At 40.6% G+C, this 17,249-nt stretch overlaps 1 protein-coding gene across 1 annotated transcript in view; it reads right to left on the bottom strand.

Annotated features, from left to right (window-relative positions):
- Positions 1-17,249, bottom strand: part of RRP15 (ribosomal RNA processing 15 homolog) — a 41,753-nt gene that overhangs the window by 12,828 nt on the left and 11,676 nt on the right. The window contains exons 3-4 of the mRNA XM_084623764.1: positions 16,657-16,754; positions 15,513-15,714 (exon numbers count right to left, since the gene is read on the bottom strand). Of these exons, the coding sequence (XP_084479890.1) occupies positions 15,513-15,714; positions 16,657-16,754 (300 nt within the window). The remainder of the gene's footprint in view (positions 1-15,512; positions 15,715-16,656; positions 16,755-17,249) is intronic.

Below are 17,249 nucleotides of genomic sequence, written 5' to 3' on the forward strand. Positions count from 1 at the left end.
AAATTAGGCCAGAATTAGAGTTCAAGGATCAACAGTGAACCCAAACTTTATATAGCATCCCCCATGTGACCTCTCAATGCACAGATTGCTTCATAAAGATAGATCTGAAAAATAAATATAAATAAATAAATAACTGCAGAGTAAAAAGGGGACCTGGTCCATGACTGGGGCTTCCAGTCGCTACCGTATACAAAAAATATGTATTATTGCTTTTAAAATTAAATCTTATCTAGATAAACATTCTAGAGTCAGATTAGAATTTTTTCATGTGTTTTGTCAAACGTTGTGCAATTCAAGCATCATCAGATTGGTTTGGGTGCCAAGAACTTTCTGGAAACTATAAGGTACAGGCTTTGTATGAAAACGGGAGTCAGCCAGGAACACAGTGAAGAAGAGCATTATCTGGATCCAACTGAGAGTAAACACACAAGCTGCAGAGTTTCAGACAATTTGAGGGTGATGAATTTAACCAGTGGAAATGAAAGAAACACTAAACGCTAAAGAAACACTAAAACCTCTCTGCAAATGATAATCAAATACCAACCGCCATTCTTAATAAGGCTGACCAATAAACACAGAAGAGTCAATCCCAGACAGACTTGCTAAATAGACGGACCTTAATCATTCAGTGAAGACTAAAGTAATGACAGTTCCTTTGGCATTTCAGGTAACGAAGTGACCTGACAAAGCAATCAAATGGGTCCAGGCTTGGAAAAGGTCCTCCTTTCCGATCACTAGTCCAGGGCAAATGCTTACGTTTATGGATCCTGAAATGAGATTACTGGTCTACCAAAAGGTATAAAATATTAGAATTTCAAGAGTGAAAATCACCCAATTTATTGTTTCAAAATCTTTGTAAGTGAGTAACTTGGAAACTTCTTGACAGCTGTGCAAATCTTTTCCACCCAAAACCCCATCTGGTCCCTCCTCCTACACATAGCTTTGGCAGGACATCTTGAAGGTCTGCAGATCGAGGTCTTTTTGGACTATCACTGTAGTTCCCTCTCCCAATAAAGCTTGTCCGTCTGTTTCAGTCCTATGCTGCTGCTATCATCATAAAAGCAGTCACAGTGCCTCCACCTTCAGGAGTTACAAATACTAAGTAAAGTGGAAAACAAAGGATTTTTTCAGATGATGCACAGTACTCATTTCAGCTCTTACAATCCTCAAGATGGCAACCATTAAGCTCAGTTTGGAACTGAAGTGTAGAAAAAACCGCAAGAGTATCAACATCATGAATTTTTCAAGGTTCACAATTCAAAGACAACCAAATTTCTAAATAATTGAGTACATCTCGCCCGGGTGTTTTGTGAGAAAATGGTCCTTAAAACCGGCATTGAGCAGAAGTGCTATTTTTGCAATGGTCCAGCATCTAACATAGCAAACCTTCGACCAGTGTAATTTTTAATCCTGGGCACATAGCTAATAAAGACAAGTCTCCTTTAAAGAAAAGTGTCTGGCTAGTGCAGGACTTTGATTTGTTTAAAAGGAATGCCATTAATTTGAAATTAACTTGTTTTTAAAAACAAGTTAAGTAATTTATGGCACTACACTTTGTCCCCAAATCCCCAACTTATTTATCTGAGAATATGCCCCCTACTTATTCTACCCATTAACACAGGAGGCGAGTGCCACACATATTTTAGTATATTTATCCTCAGAACACCCCTGTGAAGTAGGAATTATCCACTATTATCCCCATTTTACAAAGAAGGAACTGAGGCACAGGGAGACTATGTGATTTACTCAAGGTCACACAGGAAGTCTGGAGCAGAACAAGGAATTTAATCCTGGCTTTCTGAGTTCCAGGCTACCACCCCAGGTAGTGCACCATCCTCCCTCTCTTTTGTTGCCTCCAATTGTTCCACTCTTCCACCCCATTCTCATGGGTTACAATTTTTCTTTTTTTTGGAGGGGGAGCGGGGAAGTTTCTTTTTTGTGTGGGTCTTTTACCCTGCAAAGAGGGGAAAGCCAACTGGCTATTAAGGGGGAAACTAAACTGACTATACACAGAATAGTGTCACATGCTCAAACAAACTGGAAAAGGGTTAACTGCTCTCTAATCTTTCAGTTAAAATTATCTTTGGTGTTTTCCATAACAGTTGTTTTGAAAAAAGACCTCAATTATGTGATTTCTCTTTTAATCACCAGTGTCCTTTGAGAAACCATCATTAAAAACTGGTCAAATTCTTCGATGATAGTAAACATTTAGCTCAGTCTTTCAACTGCTCTTCCAGTTTAACCCACCATCTGTTACACTGCAGAGCTCTTCAATTTACCCACATAAATAAAGAGAGAGCAGGTGCACACAGAAGTCATACTTATAATACATATATGCTCTTTTATGGTAAATAGAAATCAGAACACATCACACCAAAAAAACCCAAGTAATACAGAGCTGATTGCTCTGCAAGGTAATCTGTGAAAGACAGCACTCAGATGGGGTGAACCAAACTAGTTCAGATAAAAGAACTACACCAAATCTTCAGTTTTTTCCCCGAACAAAAATCTTTATATAAAGTTCGGAAGTATTTATGTATATTTTTCTCTACATACATTGTCCTGCCAATAACTGCTATGAACAAAGACAGAAAACTCTCAAGGAAAGTCTGCTTTTGGGAGATTTAACCAAAATCAAATCCATACTCCAAACCTTTTGAGATTTACTTACCACTGGAGTTTGGGCCAATATGTTGAACTTCCTTGGCTTTAAACTGACTCAGTGCTAAGCGCATATAAGCAGTGACCAGAAAAACGTAATTACCAATTAGAGTTTAGCCAATGGTCAGAAGATCATTTGATGCAATCAAAGAGAAGGAGCTATTTGACAGTTTAGAAAGTCTGTCAACAAACATAACTGAAAGAATTGGAATTTACAAAGAGATAAACGTCCTAAAAAGGATCTCAGTTATTTATCCACAAAGGAACAAATTTCTGCTACCCATACAACAAATAAGGAATGTTGGGGAAAAAAGGGTCCAAATTAAAAGGACAAGCTTCAACTAAGCCAAACACGACACCATGAGCTATTAAAGCCTCAGCCAAAACAACTAGACATCCAATTTGAGTTCTTCAAGACATATTTCCCATTAAAATAGCTTTGGAGATCATAGTTTGAGAGTTCAATAAAGCAGTCTTAATAGGATTAGACATTTTAGATGTCTATGCATTGTGCATTTACAGAAGATCAAAAGAAGATGTATACCACAAATTGTTCAAATGCACCCCTCCCTGTGGCTGTTTTAGACACAATTTCATTGAAATCCAGCTTGGCAGCAACATCTGGGAAAAGCAGCTCCCTTTGTATTACTAATGAATGTGCATCAAGGCATGGAATTCTCAAATACTTAATTTTTATATTATAGGTGGAGCTGATAGCACTGCCTATAGTTAAAGTTGCCCAACATTACCCATTATAAGACCCTGTTTTCAGTTGCTTATAATATTGTCAAATAAACCCTTTGGGCTGAAATTTTCCATGCCAGGTGCCTCCCCAAAAAGTCCAACTTGAAGCAAAGTTTCAGTTAAAACAGTTCTGCTATTATCGAGAATGAGATTAGAGAAAAATGTTGTTTTGCCCATGATAAAAAAAAATTCTTACAACCACATTGTTAAGAAGCTCAGACTCCCCCATGCTTTGGAGCATGGACTTGTAATTTGCTAGGGGTTCACCCTGATGCCAGAGATGTGCCTTCTGATGTTCTCATGAAGATTCATTCAAATTTGGCCAAGTTATAAGCCTCTGAAAAAAAATCTCAGTTTGCACATGGTAAGCAGAGACTTGTTAAAGTTTGGCAGATAAAAATTCCAAATAGTCGGTCCTCGCTGACATTGCTCCAATCCCTCACAGCTCTCACATGAGATCAGACTGCACATGCACCATCCCCACAAGGAAACTAATTAAGCATGCTCAATCCCACAGCTGCAGGACTTTCCCTCCAATTCCTTCTCCCAGCAGCTGGGGTCATTTTGGTGTTAGGAATCAAAACTGAAAGCAAGGAGACTCTCTCCTACTCTCAATGCTCCCCCTGTTGGTGCCCAGGCAGCATAGAGAGGAAGAAATAGCTTGACTGGAATGCAGAGGGGAGGGAGAAGCAGGAGCCAAGAAGGGGGAAAAGATAGCTGAAAGGGGCTGGGGACAGTGGCAGAACTGTTTGTATCGACTAGAACACATGCCCCTCCAAAATCTGGAACTGAACTCAAGATGCTGAGCCTCAACATTGCTTTGTTGTCTAGCAAATAGTTATAAAACCCACTGGCAAAGTTTGTCTCTCTCCCTGTCTGGTTCACACAGAAGAATACAGCCTTCTACTGCTACCAACTACTCCATTTGCTCAAGCACCAGATGACTGTACTGTGGATGTAAATATCCCAATCTTGCTGATAACCCAAGGTGGAGATCATGGTCCTACATGACAGGATTTCATTTTTTTCCAGTTTGCTTAAAAAAATTATGAAATTACACACAAAGAAAACCTACGTTAAAAGATCATTAAAGTTGCAAAGTCAAGCACACAGAAGTTAGGAAATGCCAGAATTAAGGTTGCACAGGCAACCTTGATTCAGCATCATTGTACCTGTGCATTATAATACAGTATTTAATTATATGATCACATTCCATTGTAACAAAAACCTAGACTAAAAATATAAGTGAGCTTCAAAAATGATCCAGCAGGTGGACTAGCAATAATCAAAGATATGTACAGCTAGAGAAATTGAAACAAATAAAAGGATTTATACAATAACCTAAACTAAAATTCATATGGAAAAATCCTCACGTATTAATGCTAGGACCATCACTATGAACTAGGATGGTGAGAGATTTTCACTTTACTGCAGGAGTTTGCTGCAGCTGTCAACATGGTCAACTGGGCTAAAGGGGACAGTTCAGTGCCTGGACAAGTTGCATACTCTGTAACTTTACTTGACTATTAAACATTCTAAAACGTAGGTGCGCTCCTCCAAAAAACCAATGGGTTACTATGTTACAGTATTGGACTTTACTGTGGCATTTCTGATACTTCAGGTAGGAAATACCACAGTAGTGTCAATACACAATAAAGTCAAACACTCAATGTGTTAACTCCTGCTATTTTTTTAAGTGGCATCCACTATACACTGTTATTTCCTCTCAAAATACTAGTCTTTTGCAATAAGTTCTTGCTGCTGCCACTCTTGACATTATGTTGCAGAAAATCCAGCCAAATTATTTGTTCCCAACAAATTCCTATCACTCTGGATTTGTATTTAAAATGCTTTCTGTAAGCCCAGCGCACTACATGCGGACAGTTACGGTATGCTTGCACCACACTCGGCAGAGAACTGCCAGTGGCTGTAGCATTGAAAACAAATGCCAGTACGAACATCTGCAGCAGTGATCTGGCACCAGACTCTACTCTGCAATATTTGTGCCTTCTTGTTGCATAAGCAACTGCTTTTTAAAAGGTCAAAACAGGTTTCAAGCGACCCCAGATTGCTAGCAGAGTTCTAGGCCTTCATCAACACTCATAAGAATGGCCATACTGGGTCAGAGCAAAGGTCCAACTAGCCCAGTATTCTGTCTTCTGACAGTAGCCAACGACAGGTGCCCCAGAAGGAATGAACAGAACAGGCAATCTTCAAGTGATCCATCCCCTGTCACCCATTCCCAGCTTCTGGCAAACACCTCCATCCCTGCCCATCCTGGATAATAGCCACTGATGGACCTATCCTCCATGACTTTATCTCGTTCTTTTTGAACACTGTTATGAGCCTCCTGACCTTACTTGACCCAAAAAGCCCTAGAGATTCTTGCCACTTCAACAAGTTGTCTGGATGTGGAGCTTATTTTCATATCTGTACTCTCAGGACCCTGAATAAAGCAACGTGACTTGACAAAGCCCATAAAGCTATGTAATTGAACAAAAACAACCACAAAATATCCCCAGACCAAACGGAAACAAAAAAAATTTGCACCTATTTAAAAAATATTTGACTTTTCTCCTGAAAAATGTTTTTCTATTATCATGTGATTTTGTTTTCCTCAAACCTGATTAGAAAAACAAACAACCCAAAAACTTGCATCTATTTGTGATCCGGCATCTGATGCAGTCATGGTAAGAGTGTCAAACTAACATTCTCAGAAGCAAAAGAAAATACTAATGGCAAGCTATTACTCAGAACTTCCATGTTTATGGATTAAAACTTTTCAAAAACCAGGACACGGCAAAGAAACAAAAACAAAGCTTGTGCTTTTTAGACTCCCCAGCCAATCTGCTCCTGCAATCATCTGCACTTGTGATTTGCTTACTAATCACCAGGAGCATTCATAAAATGTACCTCAGTTCCAAAAAAGTAAGAGGGAAGAAGAAATCTTGGTAGCAAAGCTGTTCCATCTCCTGAGGCCCATGATACAACTCCAGACCGAGGACTTAGAATTACACTTAGGGCCAAAAGATGGCTGAAAATAGCACCTTGGTTTTTCACTTTTTTGTATGTCATTGCAAATTTACCCTGTTTAGATGCCAAAGCGATTTTCCTAGCTGTCACCATAGGACAGTCAATTAGGTCTAAGAATCAAATTATGCTTTTTACTGATTTGTATAGTCACCAATGAAGCTTCTAGAATAAAAATTTAACAGTGTAGTTCACTGTAAACAGGGCAGAAGAGAGTCCTGCTCACACATCACCATTGCAACAGCTCTGCAATAAAAACTACAGAAAACGAATAGTTTTGTTGGTTAAAGCAAGCAGAGGAGACTCAGAAGATCACACTCAGGAGACCTCTAACTCAAAATAAGGCTGACCAATACAGAGGAAGCTTGTTACAAAGTATATTTCTAAACAACTCCCATGTAAATTACAAACCACTGGGATACCTCTTATCACTTAAGACAATCTTACTGGGAGTAGTACAAATGTAAAGAAATGAGAGGCCATCAAGTCCAGCCCCTGTGCTGAGGTAGGATCAAGTAAACCTTAAACCAAAGGTTTGTCCAACCTTTCATTAAAGTCTCCAATGATGGGGATTCTACAACAACATCCCTTGGAAGCCTATTCCAGAGCTTAACTACCCAGACATTTAGGATTTCTTTCCTAATGTCCAGCCTAAACCGCCTTACTACAATTTAAGCCCATTGCTTCTTGTCCTATCCTCAGAGGTTAAGGACAACAATTTTTCACCCTCCTCCTTGAAACAACCTTTTATGTACTTGAAAATTATTATGTCCCCCCTCCCAACCTTCTCTTCTCCAGAGAGAACAAATCCTTTTTTTTTTTTTTTTTTTTTCAATCTTTCCTCATAGGTCATGTTTCCTAGACCTTTAATCATTTTTGTTGCTCTTCTCTGGACTTCTATTCAAATCTTTCCTGAAATGTGGTGCCCAGAACTGGACACAATACACCAACTGAGGCCTAATCAGTGCGTAGTAGAGCAGAAGAATTACTTCGTGTGTCTTGCTTACAATACTACATCCCAGAATGACATTTGCTTTTTTGCAGTGTTACACTATTGACTCATATTTAGCTTGTGGTCCACTATGACCCCCTTATTCCTTTCTGCAGTACTCCTTCCTAGACAGTCACTTCTCATTGTGTGTATGTGTGTGTGTGTGTGTGCGCAACTGATTGTTCCTTCCTAAGTGGACTACTTTGCATTTGTGTCCTTATTGAATTTCATCCTATTTACTTTAGACCATTTCTCCAGTTTGTCCTCCAAAGGACTTGCAACCCCTCAGGGCTTGGCATCATCCGCAAATTTTGTAAGAGTACTCTCTATGCCACTATCTAAATAATTGATGAAAATATTGAACAGAACTGGCCCCAGGACTGATCCCTGCAGGACCTCACTCGTTATGCCCTTCCAGCTTGACTGTGAACCACAGATAACTACCCCCTGGGAATGCTTTTCCAACCAGTTACTCACCCACCATATTGTAGTTCTAGCCAGGCTGTATTTCCCTAGTTTGTATATAAGGTCATGTGAGATGCATCAAAAGCCTTACTAACGTCAAGATGCACCACATCTACCACTTCCCCCCATCCACAAGGCTATCCTGTCAAAGAAAGCTATTAGGTTGGTTTGACATGATTGATGACAAATCCATTCCGACTGTTACTTATCACTTTATTATCTTGTAGGGGTTTGCAAATTGATTAAATTATTTGCTCCATTATTTTCCAGGTACTGAAGTTAAACTGACTGGTCTGTAATTCCCCGGGTTGTCCTTATTACCCTTTTTATAGATTGGTGCTATATTTGCCCTTTTCCAGTCCTCTGGAATCTCTCCAGTTTTCCATGACTTTTCGAAAGTAATCACGAATGGCTCAGATACTTCCCCAATCAGCTCCTTGAGTATTCTAGGATCAGGTCCTAGTAACCTGAAGACATCTAACTTGTATAAGTAATTTTTAACTTGTTCTTTCCCTATTTTAGCCTCTGAACCTACCTCATTTTCACCAACATTCATTAAGTTATATGTCCAATTGCTATTAAATCTGTTTTAGTGAAAACAGGAACAAAAAAGTTATTTAGCACTTCTGCCACTTACACATTTTCTGTTATTGTTTTCCGCCCTCATTGAGTAACAGGCCTACCCGGTCCTTGATCTTCCTCTTGCTTTTAATGTACTTATACAATATTTACTTGTTAACATTTATGTTTTAACTAACCTAAATCTAAACTAAATCTCCCTTGCTGCAGATTGAGCCCATTACTTCTTGTCCTATCTTCAGTGGACACAGAGAACAATTGATCGCCATTCTCTTCAGAACACCCCAATCATATTTTAAGACCGTGTGTTTTGGGGGACAGAGAGAGTGTCAGCATGCTGTCTTGTAAGTTCAGACAGTAGCAGGAAGCAACCAGTCCTGAGGCAAGGGGAGGGGAAAATCCCAACATCAGCCCCCTGCCTCCTTCCCTGGGGTCTCTGCACAGCAATCAATCACACACACACACACCCCTCTGTGTTCAACAACATGAGCACTCCGCATTAATGGTTTGTTTTGTGTCCCAGAGCAGATCAGCTCAGCACAGCACATAAAGGCTGTCAGAAATGGTGCTTTGAAAGGGGAGGGCCATATGTCTCCAGGGCAGCCAAGTTCAAAACAAGCAGCAGAGTGGTCACTTGAGGTATTATGGGAATGCTCCAGAGGTCAATTACAGCGGAGAGAGCAATCAAGTGTCTACACTGGCAATAGAGTGCTGGAGGCTCTGTGCAAATAGCCTTAGGACTCTCGTCGAGGTGTTTTTTTTTGCAGCGCTGCAACTGAGGAGTTTCTGCGCACAAAGTGGCTTGGCAGTGTGTACAAATCTGCAGTTTGAGCGCAAAAAGCTGCTTTACTGTGCAGAAACTTGCCAGGGTAGACAAGCCTAAACCTTTGTCATTTTTGTTGCTCTCCTCTGGACTCTCTCTAATTTGTGCATTTCTTTCCTAAAGTGTGGTGCCCAGAACTGGACGTAGTATTCCAGATGAGGCCTCACCAGTGCAGAGTAGAGCTGGACATTTATCTCCTTTGTCTTACATATAACACTCCTGTTAACAGACCCGAGAACATTAACCTTTTTGCAACTGCACCACACCACTGACTCATTCAATTTGTGATCCACTATAATTCCCAGACCCTTTTCAGCAGTACTATCACCTGGCCAATTATTCCCCATTTTGCAGTTGTGCATTTGATTTTTCCTTCCTAAGTGCAGTACTTTGCACTTATCTTTACTGAATTCCCCTCTTGATTTCAGACCAATTCTCTAATTTGTCAAGGTCATTTTGAATTCTAATATTGTCCTCCAAAGTGCTTGCAACTCCTCCCAGCCTGGTGTCATCTGAAAATTTTATAAGCATACTCTCCACTTCATTATCCAAGTGACTAATGAAAATATTGAATAGCACTGGACCCAGGACTGACCCCTGCAAAGTCCCACCAGATAAACTGGGAGGGCACAACAGCGAGCCCGTCAATAACAAGTCTGAGTACAGTGTTTAAAGCAGTTGTGCACTCACCTTACCATAATTTCATTTCTCTAATTTGCTTATGAGAATATCATGTGGGACTGTCAAAAGCCTTACTAAAATCAAGATATATCACATCTACTGCTTCCTCCATATCCACTAGGACAGTAACCCTGTCAAAGAATGAAATTAGGTTGGTTTGGCATGATTTGTTCTTGACAAATCCATGCTGGCTATTCCTTAGAACCATATTATCTTCTAGATGCTTACAAACTGATTGTTTAATCATTTGTTCCAGAGACCCCAATGCTTCTGCTGCAATCATATAATGAAAGACTCTTTTGTAACTGGTAAAGGGACAGAGTTGGGATTGCCCTGGGAATATTAACTCTGAATTTCCTTGCTTTCGTGCCTTAAGGTTGACTAATGTACCTTACTGACTACACGTCTCTGCCAGTCTAAAATAGTACTGGAACCCTCAACTAGTCCTGGAAACAGAAATAAACCTAACTCCCTTATATCAGCAGTTCATAACAATGTGTTAAGAACACCTGGCATGTAGCTTACTTAGCAAGAATCTGATCTAAATCTCATTGAAGTTTTTGCACTGAACTTTCACAAAAGATGGATTGGACTCTCTTTTAATTCAACCTGCATCAAATTAGGCACGATGGTCTGTGTTAGTGTCTCAGTAACCACATTCTGAAATGTATCCTTAAGAAGTAAGCACCAAGAAGTCTTTGGTAGACAAAACAGGTTTCTTACATTTTACCTAAAGGGCCCTGGAAAGCAAGACAAAGTTTCCTAAGAGAGAACTATGCGGATTCTGTACCCCATTACCATTCACCTCCAGATCATCACTTCTAATCCGGGCCAGGCTCCTACTAATCAAAGTTATCACATTTGTGGTCTGGGGGGCTCTGGGAAATGCATCTTTAGCCTCAGAGCACCTGTGGCTAATTTTACGACAGACACTTGTTCATTACCTAAATCGACTCCCTTGAGGTCTATCTCAGAGGTCAAGGACTGAATGGGCATGAAAGACAAGTTACTTTTCCCACCCTAGAGGCTGTCCTTCCAATTTACGGTTGAGGCTTATCTGGAGAGCAGGGCACACTTCCCAGCACTGCCACTATCCACGTTGTACCTGTTCTGTGGATTCACAGAGGATTTCTGTCCCCAGAGCTGGCAATATAGCACCTTTCACGGGCACTTTTTTCCTTTTTTTTAAAAAAAGATTGTAGATACTGCAGATTATATTATTGTTTTAGTGGGGTCAGGAGGGAAGGAAGGGGGGGCGGAAGAGAAAGACAAACAATGCACTGTACTGAAAGGCTGTTCTAGAAGGACTTCAAAACAAAACACATCTCACTGTAAAAGAAATGCTCAAAAAACTGGAGTACTTTTCAACAACTACATTCTTCTCCCACGTAGAAAGGCTTTCAGATAAGGTGGGGGATCTTGCCCAGAAACAAGTATTGTGCACAGTACCTTGGGAAAAAAAAAATATTCCACAAGCTAGCTGGCTCAGCCAGGATTAAGAAATATCTTGATAAACAGTTAATGATATGAAAGGCAAAGCCCCTTGGCTTCAAGTCAGAAAAGTAATTACTCCCATCTGGGCACACACAACCCGCAAAAGGGCTACAGTTTTAAATTGTATGAGCAAATATTTAACAGAAGCCCATGGATCCTCCTTTTGTAGCTGTATTAGGGAAAAAAAGGAAACACTGAAAAGATTTTAGGCTCATGGATATAAAGCAAGTATACAAGACCATATATAACAAATAAAGTTCTAGGAAAGGTACAAGTAATCCCTCATCTAACTAAGATACCAAGCTGTAAGGGTAAAGAAGGAACACCGCAAACCCTATTAGAAGGGTGGTTATGCTACTGAAATAAATCCCAATTCCACAGGTGGACTTCTATGTTCCAAAATGTTCACACGCACAGATCTGTACACAGATGTGTTAATAAGCAAATCACAGCAAAAAGTAGATACTAATGATCCCTGAAAGTTCCCATCAGTGCCTCTCCAAAGATCAGCTACCAGGATATTGGAGGGGAGGAGAAAAATTAGCATTCCCTCAGGGCATGGCAGTTCCTGAGTGCACAGTTCGCTGCATTTGCAACTTACAGCAGATACACTCCTGAGTGTAGCCTAACTATCTGCATACCAAAAGGATTGGTTTAAGAAAGGTTGGCTTTCACGGGGAGAGTTTGTTCTGCTATGTTCTTCTTGCTGACTTCTTGCTTATGTGGGTGGGGTGGTAGTGGTGGTTAATTGTTATGGACTGTATTCTACTTGATGGCAGGGTGCCCATAGTGTGGGATTGGCATCTTTTAGATTGTTTATGTTGAAATATTTCAGAGTAACAGCCGTGTTAGTCTGTATTCGCAAAAAGAAAAGGAGTACTTGTGGCACCTTAGAGACTAACCAATTTATTTGAGCATGAGCTTCCGTGAGCTACAGCTCACTTCATCGGATGCGTACCGCAGAAACTGCAGAAGACATTATATACACACAGAGACCATGAAACAATACCTCCTCCCACCCCACTGTCCTGCTGGTAATAACTTATCTAAAGTGATCAGCAAGTTGGGCCATTTCCAGCACAAATCCAGGTTTTCTCACCCCCGTCCCCCCAGACTCACTCTCTTGCTGGTAATAGCCCATCCAAAGTGACCACTCTCTTCACAATGTGTATGATAATCAAGGTGGGCCATTTCCTGCACAAATCCAGGTTTTCTCACCCCCCCACACCCATACACACACAAACTCACTCTCCTGCTGGTAATAGCTCATCCAAAGTGAGCACTCTCCCTACAATGTGCATGGTAATCAAGGTGGGCCATTTCCAGCACAAATCCAACACACACACACACACACACACCCCCTCACTCTCCTGTAGCAGGAGAGTGAGCTTGTGTGTGTATGGGGGTGGGGGTGGGGGTGAGAAAACCTGGATTTGTACTGGAAATGGCCCACCCTGATTATCATGCACATTGTAGGGAGAGTTGTCACTTTGGATAAGCTATTACCAGCAGGAGAGTGAGTTTGTGTGTGTGGTTTTTGGAGGGGGGTGAGGGAGTGAGAGAACCTGGATTTGTGCAGGAAATGGCCCACCTTGATTATCATACACATTGTGAAGAGAGTGGTCACTTTGGATGGGCTATTACCAGCAGGAGAGTGAGTTTGGGGGGGTGGGGGGAAGCGGAGGGTGAGAAAACCTGGATTTGTGCTGGAAATGGCCCAACTTGATGATCACTTTAGATAAGCTATTACCAGCAGGACAGTGGGGCGGGAGGAGGTATTGTTTCATGGTCTCTGTGTGTATATAATGTCTTCTGCAGTTTCCACGGTATGCATCCGATGAAGTGAGCTGTAGCTCACGAAAGCTCACGCTCAAATAAATTGGTTAGTCTCTAAGGTGCCACAAGTACTCCTTTTCTTTATGTTGAAATAAACATATTCACGTTTTTTGAACAGTAAAGACCATACACTCCAACACTGAAATGCACAGCAACTTGCTACCAAAACCTGACTTCAGATCTTACACACAAGCTAAAAATCTCCTGCTCTTTCCAATATACAACTCAAAATCCCCCAAAAGATCCACAAACTCCAAACAGCAAGGTATGATGTGAGAAAAGATACAAGTCCTGTTCAGTGGCAGAACATTTATATTCTAATAATGAGAAAACCTAGGTTTAGATACCTGCCTCAGTCTCTCTCATCAAGGTACGAACTGGGAGTTTCCATAACTGGTGAGCTACGTTACCAAGAGAAAACAAGACTTGATTAAGAGCAGCTTGAACAAAGTTTCTTACTTGGTTCAGTCCTGGCTGGAGGACCATGGTGACAAAAGGAAATGACAGGAGGAGAAGAGCTGGGGTATCTACAGAGAAGATATGGCTGTTATAAAAGTGCAAATTTGGCCCCAAATCCAAGCTGCAAAACCCCCAAATTTCATGCCCCAACTCAGGAAGTCCTGGACTTTGTAAATTTGTTCAGATGGGGGAAAAGATGACATCAGCTATAAAGCTAGAAAAAAGACAAACCACCATTCAGCATCCAGAAAGTTATATTTGATTTTCCAAAGCATCAGAAAAGGAACATGCCCATGCTGACTTCTTCAAAGTCAGCCATTCTAGTGTATATAAGGTCACAAAGAGGCACTTGAAACCTACATTTTGTGACCTTGTCACTAGAAGAAAACTGCCACTCGACAATTGGATAGGAATAAAAAAAACCCTCAATAATTCCTTAACTATTGGCCCAATCTCAGCCTGCCATATTTTTGCAGGGTGATGTACAATCTCCCCTGCCCATGGAGTTATAATACTGTCAGACTCTTAACCACAGCAGCACTAATGGGCATTGCTGTTATACCAGCTATATTTTTTTTGCTATTTGAAATCACGCAAGCTACAGAGATTTTAAGAAAAATAAAGCGTCAGCACCAAGCTAACTTGCTCTAATTACCCAAAGAGTTTTAAAAATACTTTAATACCACACTTGAGTGAAATTTCTAAGTGCTCTTCATGCCATGGAGTGTTTCAACACGCTCCCTAAATGCACATAAACAAAAAACATATGACAAACTGTTGTCTCCCAACCGATTAAAATATTTCTTCCTGGCACACAAAAGCACTTAGTTAGCTTGTGTGGATCTTGGCCAAGAGAAGTATTCCACCCGCTACCAAGCATAAAGTTCAAACACAAGCACAAATATGCTTAAAAATGGGGCAGCTTCTGAAAGTTCAGAAAGCAAGAGAAAAGTCTGAGCAACTTGTTATTAAACCCTAGATACTTGAGGGGTTCACAGGATTGGTCCAAGGGTTGGCAAATCCAAAAAAATCTGTGTCACTCCAGTATCTGTTTGTAATGACCATGTGATTTTGTTTGATAACTCTAGGAAAGAAAAATGCATAATGCCCTAACCAACTCTGAAACCTGGCTAACGTGCATACAATTAAGTGAACAAAACCCCCACATCTGATCTTTAAAAAAGTCTCTAAATACCCTTATTATTGCCTGCCAATATAGTATATCTTTCCATAACAATAATCACCCTCACACCTGTGCAAAGCCCTTAATTTTCAAGTTTGATAATCATTTCAGAGCAAGAGAGTACAAAGAGACTACCTGTGTGAATGCGTAAGTTGAACAGATCACTGTGCCACATGTTACCACAGGGAAGTCCCAGCCATTTACTACTGTATGAGACTTCAAATCAAGTCACAAGCCATTAAAATCCAATAGTTTCTATTACTGTCTCTGATTATGTACCAAGCATGAGTCCAACTTTTACGTATCACTAAAGCAAAATGTACTCACTGTGATCAATGGATCATCAAAGTCTACCTTGAGCTTCACAGAATTGACTAAAGATTACGATGTGAGGGGAGATGGGTCTAGAGACGCTCACTCTCTGTCTAAGCAGCCCACACACAAAAATCATACTTGGAGAACCACTGTGCTAAAGGGCAGAAGTATTTATGCACCATCAAATAAAACCAGGATAAACAACTACAGTAAGAGAACCCCTCATGTCAATTCAGCAAGACCATGCCTACCTGTTTGCTTTTCAGGGTCTTCCCAGAAATACTTTGTTCTCTTTTAGCAACTTCATTCCCTCTGAGCATATTGATGAAGTCTTTCTTTGAAACAGATGACATCAGTTTAGCACGTTTCCTATTGGAATTCCCTGCTTCTTTCACTTTCTCATCAACATTCTTTTGGTGTTTCCGGACAGCATTAAATAACTGCACAACACCCCTAGGGTTGAAAAGAAAGATGATATTGCATTTTGCATCAGGTTGTCATTATAGATACACACACACACACACACACCCCAACAACATTGTGCTGGTGCAAATGCTAAAAAGACCATCAACTACTGTTCTCAAAAACAGTGACTTAAGGCTCTCACACAGCTAAAGAGCAAGTAATCATAATGCACCTCATTCTTCACACCTGCTGCTATGAACCAGACAGACATCTACTGCTATAGAACCCAATTCAGCAAGGTACTTAAGCACATGGATAGTCCCAATGAAGTCATTGGGGCTACTCACATGCATAACTGAACTAGAGCCAGAGTTCTTAACAGGTTATTGAGCAGTCACATCAAGTTGCTGAAGGATGGTACAAAGTGCTGGAGTCAACCACAGGACAATGCTCTACCCCGCCCCCCAAATCTATCACCTGCCACTCCCACCTATCAAGTCAGAAAGGGGAAGGAGTATCAGAGTGACCTCAGCAAAATAAAAGTAAATATAGAGCGAACACCAGCAGTGTGTTCTGCCAAAGACACGTGATACCGCACTGGGGTAATGTGAGACAGTAATCTGACCACGAGAAAAATGAATTTGGTGAACTCTCTGTAGAGGAAAAAAAAAAAAGAACATGGTAGATGTGATTGATCTACATATTTTTAAGTACAGAATTAACAAAACAACGAGCTCAGGCACCACATTCATGCTGGGCAAACACTTAACACATTAAATTCTTGCCTAAATTCTTATGTTCTTATAAGACTTCTGAACTAGTTTGTTGAACTCAATACTGTACAAGGCAAACCTGGGTATAAATCACTTGGCTCCCACGAGTCACTTCTTAAGAGTTCTATCTGATTGGAAACAGATTACCCACACATGCTTTTATATCTGCTTTAAAAAAAAAAAGAAGAAGAAGACGACGACAAAAACACTTTCTTACCGTGTAGCAATTCTCTGAAAATTTCTCTCCCTTTCTCTGTCTTTGGCAACATCTGGCTTCACTCTGCACATCATTTCCCACTCCCGCTTTTTATCAAGCTAGGTTATAAATATTGTTATGTGAAAAAACATTAGGCATTTTAAAATGTAACATACTTTGATAGGATATTCTGTAAGACGACAAAGATGATAAATCATTTGGAGTCAGTTTGGATGAGGGTTAGGGAAACTTCTAAATAGTACTTTTATGGGGCTGGACAACAGGTCCTGGGATAAGTTTGCCACACTCACACAAGGATGCCAATCAGATTCTCAAACAGCCTCTTGTCCCCACAAGGAGATAAAAAGCCCTTGAGAGTCCCCCTGCAGAAAATCTTCTGGGTGACCTAGAAGGATTAATGGAGTCTGGGAGGAAACTCAGCTCATCCCTTTTCAGCAAGAGAGTGGCGAACCAGGAGGAAATTATTCAAAAAGGAATCCTTCCCCACCCCTACCCCAAAAATCATATTCTTCATCACACAGTGTAGGAACAGCATAGTAGACAAAAAGTTTAAGTTAAATATTCAGCCAATAAAGGTGTGTCACATTTTGGGC

The sequence above is a fragment of the Lepidochelys olivacea genome (genome assembly GCF_965140295.1).
Source record: "Lepidochelys olivacea isolate rLepOli2 genome assembly, chromosome: 3".
Taxonomy (NCBI): domain Eukaryota; kingdom Metazoa; phylum Chordata; order Testudines; family Cheloniidae; genus Lepidochelys; species Lepidochelys olivacea.